General features: G+C 37.0%; 1 protein-coding gene across 1 annotated transcript in view; it reads left to right on the top strand.

The window, feature by feature from the left end:
* cbfb (core-binding factor subunit beta) overlaps positions 1–15,000 on the top strand; it is a 25,276-nt gene that overhangs the window by 2,762 nt on the left and 7,514 nt on the right. Inside the window, exon 2 of the mRNA XM_087797908.1 lies at positions 6,230–6,316. Within this exon, the coding sequence (XP_087654034.1) occupies positions 6,230–6,316 (87 nt within the window). The remainder of the gene's footprint in view (positions 1–6,229; positions 6,317–15,000) is intronic.

The following is a 15,000-nucleotide window of genomic DNA, read 5'->3' as shown; positions in this document are numbered from 1 at the left end:
TCAACTGTCGAGTGGAATCTTCATGTTTATATTTGTGTGTACTTGAAAAGTGTTTTTACCAATTAAAATACATCTTAGTGTGAAGTGATCAGTGTGTGTGTGTTCAGCGTTACACATCAAACAATCCGACTTCTGTCACTCAATCATTGCTTTCGTTGTTGTTCATGTAAAAGATTTTCAGATCATCCTGAGAATAAGTATTATTGTATTATTGAAGCCTTCGACACAACACACAGATACAGGCGTGTGTGCGTCGAGGAAAGTTATTACAGTGTATTCTTGGTGTGTTCATGTGACTCTGATTGACAATATTTGGCTTTGGCCACTTAAATAGTATCAGTGAAAAGCAAAATGTTGTGATATCATCGTTCTTTTAATCAAAATATCATGATATCATCATTATTGTGGACAAAATATCGTGATATCATCATTATTGTGGAGAAAATATCATGATATCATCATTATTGTGGAGAAAATATTGTGATATCATCATTATTGTGGAGAAAATATTGTGATATCATCATTATTGTGGAGAAAATATTGTGATATCATCATTATTGTGGGGAAAATATTGTGATATCATCATTATTGTGGACAAAATATCGTGATATCATCATTTTTGTGGACAAAATATCGTGATATCATCATTTTTGTGGACAAAATATAGTGATATCATCATTTTTGTGGACAAAATATCGTGATATCATCATTATTGTAGACAAAATATTGTGATATCATCATTATTGTGGACAAAATATCATGATATCATCATTATTGTGGACAAAATATCATGATATCATCATTATTGTGGAGAAAATATCGTGATATCATCATTATTGTAGACAAAATATCGTGATATCATCATCACTGTGGACAAAATATCGTGATATCATCATTATTGTGGACAAAATATCATGATATCATCATTATTGTGGAGAAAATATCGTGATATCATCATTATTGTGGACAAAATATCATAATATCATCATTATTATGGACAAAATATCATGATATCATCATCACTGTGGACAAAATATTGTGATATTATCGTTATTGTGGACAAAATATCGTGATATCATCATTATTGTAGACAAAATATTGTGATATCATCATTATTGTGGACAAAATATCATGATATCATCATTATTGTGGACAAAATATCATGATATCATCATTATTGTGGAGAAAATATCGTGATATCATCATTATTGTAGACAAAATATCGTGATATCATCATCACTGTGGACAAAATATCGTGATATCATCATTATTGTGGACAAAATATCATGATATCATCATTATTGTGGAGAAAATATCGTGATATCATCATTATTGTGGACAAAATATCATAATATCATCATTATTATGGACAAAATATCATGATATCATCATCACTGTGGACAAAATATTGTGATATTATCGTTATTGTGGACAAAATATCGTGATATCATCATTATTGTGGACAAAATATCATGATATCATCATTATTGTGGAGAAAATATCGTGATATCATCATTATTGTGGACAAAATATCATAATATCATCATTATTATGGACAAAATATCATGATATCATCATCACTGTGGACAAAATATTGTGATATTATCGTTATTGTGGACAAAATATCGTGATATCATCATTATAGACAAGCTTGTGTCGTTGTGTCCCTGAGCAAGACACTTTATCCTGATTGCTCCTGATGGCAGATTCGGCGCCACGTGGTGCAGCCTACTCCCATCAGTATGTGTGAATGGCTGTCAAAGCGCTTTGTGACCCTGGTCTAGAAAGGCGCTATATAAATAGAGATTATTATTATTATTATTATTATTATTATTATTGTGGACAAAATATCATGATATCCTCATTATTGTGGACAAAATATCGTGATATCATCATTATTGTGGACAAAATATCGTGATATCATCATTATTGTGGACAAAATATCATGATATCATCATTATTGTGGACAAAATATCATGATATCATCATTATTGTGGAGAAAATATCGTGATATCATCATTATTGTGGACAAAATATCATGATATCATCATTATTGTGGACAAAATATCGTGATATCATCATTATTGTGGACAAAATATCATGATATCATCATTATTGTGGACAAAATATCATGATATCATCATTATTGTGGACAAAATATCATGATATCATCATTATTGTGGACAAAATATCGTGATATCATCATTATTGTGGACAAAATATCATGATATCATCATTATTGTGGACAAAATATCGTGATATCATCATTATTGTGGACAAAATATCATGATATCATCATTATTGTGGACAAAATATCGTGATATCATCATTATTGTGGACAAAATATCATGATATCATCATTATTGTGGACAAAATATCATGATATCATCATTATTGTGGAGAAAATATCGTGATATCATCATTATTGTGGACAAAATATCATGATATCATCATTATTGTGGACAAAATATCGTGATATCATCATTATTGTGGACAAAATATCATGATATCATCATTATTGTGGACAAAATATCGTGATATCATCATTATTGTGGACAAAATATCATGATATCATCATTATTGTGGACAAAATATCGTGATATCATCATTATTGTGGACAAAATATCATAATATCATCATTATTATGGACAAAATATCATGATATCATCATCACTGTTGACAAAATATCGTGATATTATCGTTATTGTGGACAAAATATCATGATATCATCATTATTGTGGACAAAATATCATAATATCATCATTATTGTGGACAAAATATCATAATATCATCATTATTGTGGACAATATATCGTGATATCATCATTATTGTGGAGAAAATATTGTGATATTATCGCTATTATGGACAAAATATCATGATATAATCATTAGTGTGGACAAAATATCGTGATATCATCATTATTGTGGACAAAATATCGTGATATCATCATTATTGTGGACAAAATATCGTGATATCATCATTATTGTGGACAAAATATCATGATATCATCATTATTGTGGACAAAATATCGTGATATTATCGTTATTGTGGACAAAATATCATAATATCATCATTATTGTGGACAATATATCGTGATATCATCATTATTGTGGACAAAATATCATGATATAATCATTAGTGTGGACAAAATATCATGATATCATCATTATTGTGGACAAAATATCATGATATCATCATTATTGTGGACAAAATATCATGATATCATCATCACTGTGGACAAAATATCGTGATATTATCGCTATTATGGACAAAATATTGTGATATAATTATTATTGTGGACAAAATATCGTGATATCATCATTATTGTGGATAAAATATCGTGATATTATCGTTATTGTGGACAAAATATCATGATATCATCATTATTGTGGACAAAATATCATGATATCATTATTATTGTGAACACAATATCGTGATATCATCATTATTGTCGACAAAATATCATGATATCATCATTATTTTGGACAAAATATCGTGATATCATCATTATTGTGGACAAAATATCGTGATATAATCATTATTGTGGACAAAATATCATGATATCATCATTATTGTGGACAAAATATCGTGATATCATCATTATTGTGGACAAAATATCGTGATATCATCATTATTGTGGACAAAATATCATGATATCATCATTATTGTGGACAAAATATCGTGATATCATCATTATTGTGAACAAAATATCATGATATCATCATTATTGTGGACAAAATATCGTGATATCATCATTATTGTGGACAAAATATCGTGATATCATCATTATTGTGAACAAAATATCATGATATCATCATCACTGTGGACAAAATATCGTGATATCATCATTATTGTAGACAAAATATCGTGATATTATTATTACTGTGGACAAAATATCGTGATTTCATCATTATTGTGGACAACATATCATAATATTATCATTATTGTGGAGAAAATATCGTGATATCATAATTATTGTGGACAAAATATCGTGATATCATCATTATTGTGGACAAAATATTGTGATATTATCGTTATTGTGGACAAAATATCATAATATCATCATTATTGTGGACAAAATATCATGATATCATCATCACTGTGGATAAAATATCGTGATATTATCGCTATTATGGACAAAATATTGTGATATAATTATTATTGTGGACAAAATATCGTGATATCATCATTATTGTGGATAAATATTGTGATATTATCATTATTGTGGACAAAATATCATGATATCATCATTATTGTGGACAAAATATCATGATATCATTATTATTGTGGATAAAATATTGTGATATAATCATTTCTGTGGACAAAATATTGTGATATAATCATTTCTGTGGACAAAATATTGTGATATCATCATTATTGTGGACAAAATATTGTGATATAATCATTTCTGTGGACAAAATATTGTGATATCATCATTATTGTGGACAAAATATCATGATATCATCATTACTGTGGAGAAAATATTGTGATATCATCATTATTGTGGACAAAATATTGTGATATAATCATTTCTGTGGAGAAAATATTGTGATATCATCATTATTGTGGACAAAATATCATGATATCATCATTACTGTGGAGAAAATATTGTGATATCATCATTATTGTGGACAAAATATTGTTATATAATCATTTCTGTCGACAAAATATCGTGATATCATCATTATTGTGGAGAAAATATCCTGATATTATCGTTATTGTGGACAAAATATCATGATATCATCATTATTGTGGACAAAATATTGTGATATTATTATTACTGTGGACAAAATAATGTGATATTATCGTTATTGTGGACAAAATATCATGATATTATCATTATTGTGGAGAAAATATCGTGATATTATCATTATTGTGGACAAAATATCATGATATTATCATTATTGTGGACAAAATATCATGATATCATCATTATTGTGGACAAAATATCATGATATTATCATTATTGTGGAGAAAATATCGTGATATCATCATTATTGTGGACAAAATATTGTGATATTATCGTTATTGTGGACAAAATATCATAATATCATCATTATTGTGGACAAAATATCATGATATCATCATCACTGTGGACAAAATATCGTGATATTATTGCTATTATGGACAAACTATTGTGATATAATTATCATTGTGGACAAAATATCATGATATCATCATTATTGTGGACAAAATATCATAATATTATCATTATTGTGGACAAAATATCGTGATATCATCATTATTGTGGACAAAATGTCGTGATATCATCATTATTGTGGACAAAATATCGTGATATCATCATTATTGTGGACAAAATATCATGATATCATCATCACTGTGGACAAAATATCGTGATATCATCATTATTGTGGACAAAATGTCGTGATATCATCATTATTGTGGACAAAATATCGTGATATCATCATTATTGTGGACAAAATATCATGATATCATCATCACTGTGGACAAAATATCGTGATATCATCATTATTGTGGACAAAATATCGTGATATCATCATTATTGTGGACAAAATATCATAATATCATCATAATTGTGGACAAAATATCATGATATCATCATTATTGTGGACAAAATATCATGATATCATCATCACTGTGGGCAAAATATCGTGATATCATCATTATTGTGGACAAAATATCATGATATCATCATTATTGTGGACAAAATATCATAATATCATCATTATTGTGGACAAAATATCATGATATCATCATTATTGTGGACAAAATATCATAATATCATCATTATTGTTGACAAAATATCATGATATCATCATTATTATGGACAAAATATCGTGATATCATCATTATTGTGGACAAAATATCGTGATATCATCATTATTGTGGACAAAATATCGTGATATCATCATTATTGTGGACAAAATATCATAATATCATCATTATTGTGGACAAAATATCATGATATCATCATTATTGTAGACAAAATATCATGATATCATCATTATTGTGGACAAAATGTCGTGATATCATCATTATTGTGGACAAAATATCGTGATATCATCATTATTGTGGACAAAATATTGTGAAATCCTCATTATTGTGAGGGATCTGCTCACAACAACATGTTTCTCTTCTTACTTCAAGTAATTCACCTTCAAAAGTAACACCTGCATCATCTCAACATCTAGATCTTCAAATGTTCTTCACTCTGATCTCCTTCTTCTCTGTGTCTCCTGGTCCTCAGATCAAGTACACAGGCTTCAGAGACCGACCTCACGAGGAGAGACAGGCTCGCTTCCAGAACGCCTGCAGGGACGGACGCTCAGAAGTGGTGAGTGTTTCACTGACACTCTTAAGTGTTTCACTGACTCTCTAAAGTGTTTCACTGACACTCTAAAGTGTTTCACTGACTCTCTAAAGTGTTTCACTGACTCTCTAAAGTGTTTCACTGACACTCTAAAGTGTTTCACTGACTCTCTAAAGTGTTTCACTGACACTCTAAAGTGTTTCACTGACTCTCTAAAGTGTTTCACTGACTCTCTAAAGTGTTTCACTGACACAAGTGTTTCACTGACTCTCTAAAGTGTTTCACTGACACTCTAAAGTGTTTCACTGACTCTCTAAAGTGTTTCACTGACTCTCTAAAGTGTTTCACTGACACTCTAAAGTGTTTCACTCACTCTCTAAAGTGTTTCACTGACTCTCTAAAGTGTTTCACTGTCACTCTAAAGTGTTTCACTGACTCTCTAAAGTGTTTCACTGACTCTCTAAAGTGTTTCACTGACTCTCTAAAGTGTTTCACTGACACTCTAAAGTGTTTCACTGACTCTCTAAAGTGTTTCACTGACACAAGTGTTTCACTGACTCTCTAAAGTGTTTCACTGACTCTCTAAAGTGTTTCACTGACACTCTAAAGTGTTTCACTGACTCTCTAAAGTGTTTCACTGACACTCTAAAGTGTTTCACTGACACTCTAAAGTGTTTCACTGACTCTCTAAAGTGTTTCACTGACTCTCTTAAGTGTTTCACTGACTCTCTAAAGTGTTTCACTGACTCTCTAAAGTGTTTCACTGACTCTCTAAAGTGTTTCACTGACTCTCTAAAGTGTTTCACTGACTCTCTAAAGTGTTTCACTGACACTCTAAAGTGTTTCACTGACTCTCTAAAGTGTTTCACTGACACTCTAAAGTGTTTCACTGACACTCTAAAGTGTTTCACTGACTCTCTAAAGTGTTTCACTGACTCTCTAAAGTGTTTCACTGACTCTCTAAAGTGTTTCACTGACACTCTAAAGTGTTTCACTGACTCTCTAAAGTGTTTCACTGACACTCTAAAGTGTTTCACTGACTCTCTAAAGTGTTTCACTGACTCTCTAAAGTGTTTCACTGACACAAGTGTTTCACTGACTCTCTAAAGTGTTTCACTGACACTCTAAAGTGTTTCACTGACTCTCTAAAGTGTTTCACTGACTCTCTAAAGTGTTTCACTGACTCTCTAAAGTGTTTCACTGACTCTCTAAAGTGTTTCACTGACACTCTAAAGTGTTTCACTGACTCTCTAAAGTGTTTCACTGACTCTCTAAAGTGTTTCACTGACTCTCTAAAGTGTTTCACTGACACTCTAAAGTGTTTCACTGACTCTCTAAAGTGTTTCACTGACACTCTAAAGTGTTTCACTGACACTCTAAAGTGTTTCACTGACTCTCTAAAGTGTTTCACTGACTCTCTTAAGTGTTTCACTGACTCTCTAAAGTGTTTCACTGACTCTCTAAAGTGTTTCACTGACTCTCTAAAGTGTTTCACTGACTCTCTAAAGTGTTTCACTGACACTCTAAAGTGTTTCACTGACTCTCTAAAGTGTTTCACTGACTCTCTAAAGTGTTTCACTGACTCTTGTGTTTCTTTGTGTTTCTTCACCTCCATCGACCTCTGACCAATCACAGACGTCCACAGACACCATCATGTTTCACACACAGCGTAACATTTATGTTAGCGTTTGACCTCAGAGAGCAGGACGACTTTTGTACACTTTAGACGAGACGCTCTGCTCGCACAACCTCCACAAATAGTTGTCGTGACTGCGGCACAAACGACTCACTGTGAGATGTGTGTGTGTGTGTCTGTGCGTCTGTGTGCGTGTGTGTGTGTGTGCGTGTGTGTGTGTGTGTGTGTGTGTGTGTGTGTGTAGCAGGAAGTGCACGTGACCTCGAGTCAGTTCTCACAAACACGCCGAGACGACTTTAAGGTTTTCATCTGGACGTGAAGAAAACCTTCTTTTTACTCTTCCCTGCTGGAATTGAACCCACAACCTTCAGTGTCCACTGACTCATGTCACTTTACTGTCCACTGATCACACGTTCATCACGATACACACTTGTGTTTCTGCAATTGTTGTTTGTTCATATCTGCCATTACCCTTGTGGTGTTGTGTAACCTCTTTGTTTTTAGCTGTTGTGTATTTGCTGTGCGTTCTCTAATTTAGCTGTTGTCCATTTGCTGTGTTTACTTATACTCTAAATTAGTTGTTGTGTATTTGTTGTGCGTACTCTAATTTAGCTGTTGTCTATTTACTGTGTTTACTTTATACTCTAAATTAGTTGTTGTGTATTTGCCGTGTGTACTCTAATGTAGTTGTTGTTTATTTGCTGTGCGTACTCTAATTTAGCTGTTGTGTATTTGCTTTGTGTGCTATTATTTAGTTGTTGTGTATTTGCTTTGTGTGCTATTATTTAGTTGTTGTGTATTTGCTGTGCGTACTCTAATTTAGCTGTTGTGTATTTGCTGAGTTTACTTTATACTCTAAATTAGTTGTTGTGAATTTGCCGTGTGTACTTTGTGTACTCTAATGTAGTTGTTGTTTATTTGCTCTGCGTACTTTGTGTACTCAAAATGGTGCTTTATTTAATTTAATTTATCAGTTGTGTATTTGCCGTGTGTACTCTAATTTAGCAGTTCTTTATTTGCCTTGTGTACTCTAATTTATCAGTTGTGTATTTGCCGTGTGTACTCTAATTTAGCAGTTGTGTATTTGCCGTGTGTACTCTAATTTAGCAGTTGTGTATTTGCCGTGTGTACTCTAATTTAGCAGTTGTTTATTTGCTGTGTTTACTGTAATTTTAGCTGTTGTCTATTGGCTGTGTTTACTTCATACTTTTACAATACAATTTAGTTGTTTTGGATTTGCTCTGTGTACTTTAATTTAGTTGTTGTGTAACTCATTTGTGTACTCTAATTTAGCTGTTGTTTATATATGCCATGTGTACTCAAGTTTAGCAGTAGTGTATTTGCTGTGTGTACTCTAATTTAGCAGTTGTGTATTTACTGTGCATAATTTAATTAAGCAGTTGTGTATTTGCTCTGTGCGTACTTTGATTTAGCTGTTGTGTATTTGCTGTGTGTACAGTAATGTAGCTGTTGTGTATTTGCTGTGTGTACAGTAATGTAGCTGTTTTGTATTGGCTCTATATACTTTAATTAAGTTTTCATGTATTTGCTGTGCGTACTTTAATCTAGTTGTTGTGTAATTCATTTGTGTACTTTTACTTTATTGAATATTGTTTTGATTGTTTAAGCGCTTCTTGACCCTGGTCTGGAAAAGTGCTAAATTACTTACTTACTTACTATTACTTACTTACTTACTTACTTAATTGATTTAGTTGTTGTGTAATTCATTTGTGTACTTGAATTAAGTTGTTGTGTAATTCATATGTGTACTTGAATTAAGTTGTTGTGTAATTCATATGTGTACTTTAATTAAGTTGTTGTGTAATTCATTTGTGTACTTGAATTAAGTTGTTGTGTAATTCATATGTGTACTTTAATTAAGTTGTTGTGTAATTAATTTGTGTACTTGAATTAAGTTGTTGTGTAATTCATATGTGTACTTTAATTTAGTTGTTGTGTAATTCATTTGTGTACTTTAATTAAGTTGTTGTGTAATTCATATGTGTACTTTAAGTTAGTTGTTGTGTAATTCATTTGTGTACTTTAATTTAGTTGTTGTGTAATTCATATGTGTACTTTAATTTAGTTGTTGTGTATTTGCTGTGTGTACTCTAATTAAGCTGTTGTGTATTTGCTGTGTTTACTTTTTGTACTCTTATTTAGCCGTTGTGTATATGCCGTGTGTATTCTAGGTCTACTGTTGTCGACGTTTTGTTCTTGTGTCCTTGTTATTGTGAGTTATTGTTGAGCACTGAGGTTGTGTTGTGTCCTCCACTGATGTTGTGTTGTGTCCTCCCGATGTTGTGTTGTGTCCTCCTCTGATGTTGTGTTGTGTCCTCCCGATGTTGTGTTGTGTCCTCCACTGATGTTTGTGTTGTGTCCTCCACTGATGTTGTGTTGTGTCCTCCCGATGTTGTGTTGTGTCCTCCTCTGATGTTGTGTTGTGTCCTCCCGATGTTGTGTTGTGTCCTCCCGATGTTGTGTTGTGTCCTCCACTGATGTTTGTGTTGTGTCCTCCACTGATGTTGTGTTGTGTCCTCCCGATGTTGTGTTGTGTCCTCCTCTGATGTTGTGTTGTGTCCTCCTCTGATGTTGTGTTGTGTCCTCCACTGATGTTGTGTTGTGTCCTCCACTGATGTTGTGTTGTGTCCTCCCGATGTTGTGTTGTGTCCTCCTCTGATGTTGTGTTGTGTCCTCCCGATGTTGTGTTGTGTCCTCCTCTGATGTTGTGTTGTGTCCTCCCGATGTTGTGTTGTGTCCTCCTCTGATGTTGTGTTGTGTCCTCCCGATGTTGTGTTGTGTCCTCCTCTGATGTTGTGTTGTGTCCTCCCGATGTTGTGTTGTGTCCTCCCGATGTTGTGTTGTGTCCTCCTCTGATGTTGTGTTGTGTCCTCCTCTGATGTTGTGTTGTGTCCTCCACTGATGTTGTGTTGTGTCCTCCACTGATGTTGTGTTGTGTCCTCCCGATGTTGTGTTGTGTCCTCCCGATGTTGTGTTGTGTACTCCCGATGTTGTGTTGTGTACTCCCGATGTTGTGTTGTGTCCTCCTCTGATGTTGTGTTGTGTCCTCCCGATGTTGTGTTGTGTCCTCCTCTGATGTTGTGTTGTGTCCTCCACTGATGTTGTGTTGTGTCCTCCACTGATGTTGTGTTGTGTCCTCCCGATGTTGTGTTGTGTCCTCCCGATGTTGTGTTGTGTACTCCCGATGTTGTGTTGTGTCCTCCTCTGATGTTGTGTTGTGTCCTCCACTGATGTTGTGTTGTGTCCTCCCGATGTTGTGTTGTGTCCTCCTCTGATGTTGTGTTGTGTCCTCCCGATGTTGTGTTGTGTCCTCCTCTGATGTTGTGTTGTGTCCTCCCGATGTTGTGTTGTGTCCTCCTCTGATGTTGTGTTGTGTCCTCCCGACGTTGTGTTGTGTCCTCCACTGATGTTGTGTTGTGTCCTTCCGATGTTGTGTTGTGTCCTCCACTGATATTGTGTTGTGTCCTCCTCTGATGTTGTGTTGTGTCCTCCCGATGTTGTGTTGTGTACTCCCGATGTTGTGTTGTGTCCTCCCGATGTTGTGTTGTGTCCTCCCGATGTTGTGTTGTGTCCTCCTCTGATGTTGTGTTGTGTCCTCCTCTGATGTTGTGTTGTGTCCTCCACTGATGTTGTGTTGTGTCCTCCACTGATGTTGTGTTGTGTCCTCCCGATGTTGTGTTGTGTACTCCCGATGTTGTGTTGTGTCCTCCTCTGATGTTGTGTTGTGTCCTCCACTGATGTTGTGTTGTGTCCTCCCGATGTTGTGTTGTGTCCTCCTCTGATGTTGTGTTGTGTCCTCCCGATGTTGTGTTGTGTCCTCCTCTGATGTTGTGTTGTGTCCTCCCGATGTTGTGTTGTGTCCTCCTCTGATGTTGTGTTGTGTCCTCCCGACGTTGTGTTGTGTCCTCCACTGATGTTGTGTTGTGTCCTCCCGATGTTGTGTTGTGTCCTCCACTGATGTTGTGTTGTGTCCTCCTCTGATGTTGTGTTGTGTCCTCCCGATGTTGTGTTGTGTCCTTTTGATGTTGTGTTGTGTCCTCCCGATGTTGTGTTGTGTCCTCCACTGATGTTGTGTTGTGTCCTCCCGATGTTGTGTTGTGTCCTCCACTGATGTTGTGTTGTGTCCTCCTCTGATGTTGTGTTGTGTCCTCCACTGATGTTGTGTTGTGTCCTCCTCTGATGTTGTGTTGTGTCCTCCTCTGATGTTGTGTTGTGTCCTCCACTGATGTTGTGTTGTGTCCTCCTCTGATGTTGTGTTGTGTCCTCCTCTGATGTTGTGTTGTGTCCTCCCGATGTTGTGTTGTGTCCTCCACTGATGTTGTGTTGTGTCCTCCCGATGTTGTGTTGTGTCCTCCTCTGATGTTGTGTTGTGTCCTCCCGATGTTGTGTTGTGTCCTCCTCTGATGTTGTGTCCTCCTCTGATGTTGTGTTGTGTCCTCCCAATGTTGTGTTGTGTCCTCCCGATGTTGTGTTGTGTCCTCCCGATGTTGTGTTGTGTCCTCCTCTGATGTTGTGTTGTGTCCTCCTCTGATGTTGTGTTGTGTCCTCCTCTGATGTTGTGTTGTGTCCTCCACTGATGTTGTGTTGTGTCCTCCTCTGATGTTGTGTTGTGTCCTCCACTGATGTTGTGTTGTGTCCTCCACTGATGTTGTGTTGTGTCCTCCCGATGTTGTGTTGTGTCCTCCCGATGTTGTGTTGTGTACTCCCGATGTTGTGTTGTGTCCTCCTCTGATGTTGTGTTGTGTCCTCCACTGATGTTGTGTTGTGTCCTCCCGATGTTGTGTTGTGTCCTCCTCTGATGTTGTGTTGTGTCCTCCCGATGTTGTGTTGTGTCCTCCTCTGATGTTGTGTTGTGTCCTCCCGATGTTGTGTTGTGTCCTCCTCTGATGTTGTGTTGTGTCCTCCCGACGTTGTGTTGTGTCCTCCACTGATGTTGTGTTGTGTCCTCCCGATGTTGTGTTGTGTCCTCCACTGATGTTGTGTTGTGTCCTCCTCTGATGTTGTGTTGTGTCCTCCCGATGTTGTGTTGTGTCCTGCTCTGATGTTGTGTTGTGTCCTCCCGATGTTGTGTTGTGTCCTCCACTGATGTTGTGTTGTGTCCTCCCGATGTTGTGTTGTGTCCTCCTCTGATGTTGTGTTGTGTCCTCCACTGATGTTGTGTTGTGTCCTCCCGATGTTGTGTTGTGTCCTCCACTGATGTTGTGTTGTGTCCTCCCGATGTTGTGTTGTGTCCTCCTCTGATGTTGTGTTGTGTCCTCCCGATGTTGTGTTGTGTCCTCCTCTGATGTTGTGTTGTGTCCTCCTCTGATGTTGTGTTGTGTCCTCCTCTGATGTTGTGTTGTGTCCTCCCGATGTTGTGTTGTGTCCTCCCGATGTTGTGTTGTGTCCTCCCGATGTTGTGTTGTGTCCTCCTCTGATGTTGTGTTGTGTCCTCCTCTGATGTTGTGTTGTGTCCTCCTCTGATGTTGTGTTGTGTCCTCCACTGATGTTGTGTTGTGTCCTCCTCTGATGTTGTGTTGTGTCCTCCACTGATGTTGTGTTGTGTCCTCCACTGATGTTGTGTTGTGTCCTCCACTGATGTTGTGTTGTGTCCTCCCGATGTTGTGTTGTGTCCTCCACCGATGTTGTGTTGTGTACTCCACTGATGTTGTGTTGTGTCCTCCCGATGTTGTGTTGTGTCCTCCACCGATGTTGTGTTGTGTACTCCACTGATGTTGTGTTGTGTCCTCCACTGATGTTGTGTTGTGTCCTCCCGATGTTGTGTTGTGTCCTCCACTGATGTTGTGTTGTGTCCTCCACTGATGTTGTGTTGTGTCCTCCACTGATGTTGTGTTGTGTCCTCCACTGATGTTGTGTTGTGTCCTCCACTGATGTTGTGTTGTGTCCTCCACTGATGTTGTGTTGTGTCCTCCACTGATGTTGTGTTGTGTCCTCCTCTGATGTTGTGTTGTGTCCTCCACTGATGTTGTGTTGTGTCCTCCACCGATGTTGTGTTGTGTACTCCACTGATGTTGTGTTGTGTCCTCCACTGATGTTGTGTTGTGTCCTCCTCTGATGTTGTGTTGTGTCTGGATGATCATGTGACCAGCATGTGATCATGTGACCTGTAGTCACTATTCATCTGAAGGAGGAAATTGCAGCAAAACAAGCCACAGACACACAACAATGAGGAGACACACAACAATGAGGAGACACACAAAAACAGTTGAGTCACTTGTGTTGTGTCGAAGTGAGTCAGTGAGTCTTGATCCGAGTCATCCTGAGACACGTGCTCTTGTTGTCGTTGCTATTCCTGGTGTGTAGTTGAAAACCCGCTGGAACACGTTCATCGTGCGTGTCAACACCAGGTGACGTCGGGACACGCACACGCTTCTCACACTTGTCAACATGTGAGGTCGTCATGTGATGTCGTCATGTGACGTCATCCTGCTCCGACAGACTTCACCTTTGACCCTGAACTGACCATTCAAACCTCAATTATCCCGACGCTCCTGAACGCATCACTTCAGTCGAGAGAAAGTTTCTCTGTGAGATGATGATGGAGTCCCTGCTGTGTGTGTGTTAGTGTGTGTTAGTGTTTGTTTTTGTGTGCTTGTGTGTGCTTGTGTGTGCTTGTGTGTGCTTGTGTTTGTTTGTGTGTGCTTGTGTGTGTTTGTGTGTGCTTGTGTGTGCTTGTGTGTGCTTGTGTGTGCTTGTGTGTGCTTGTGTGTGTTTGTGTGTGCTTGTGTGTGCTTGTGTGTGCTTGTGTGTGTTTGTGCGTGCTTGTGTGTGTTTGTGTGTGCTTGTGTGTGTTTGTGTGTGTTTGTGTGTGCTTGTGTGTGTTTTTGTGTGTTTGTGTGTGCTTGTGTGTGCTTGTGTGTGTTTGTGTGTGCTTGTGTGTGTTTGTGTGTGCTTGTGTGTGTGTTTGTGTGTGTTTGTGTGTGTTTGCGTGTGATTGTGTGTGTTTTTGTGTGTGCTTGTGTGTGCTTGTGTGTGCTTGTGTGTGCTTGTGTGTGCTCGCTGTTGTTATTCCTTCACAATACTCTGATGTTTCTCACCTTGGTGGTTGTGT

The sequence above is a fragment of the Callionymus lyra genome, chromosome 8 (genome assembly GCF_982586985.1).
Source record: "Callionymus lyra chromosome 8, fCalLyr1.hap1.1, whole genome shotgun sequence".
Taxonomy (NCBI): domain Eukaryota; kingdom Metazoa; phylum Chordata; class Actinopteri; order Syngnathiformes; family Callionymidae; genus Callionymus; species Callionymus lyra.
Note: the sequence above shows the minus strand (reverse complement) of the source record. Positions and strands in the feature narration are given on the sequence as shown.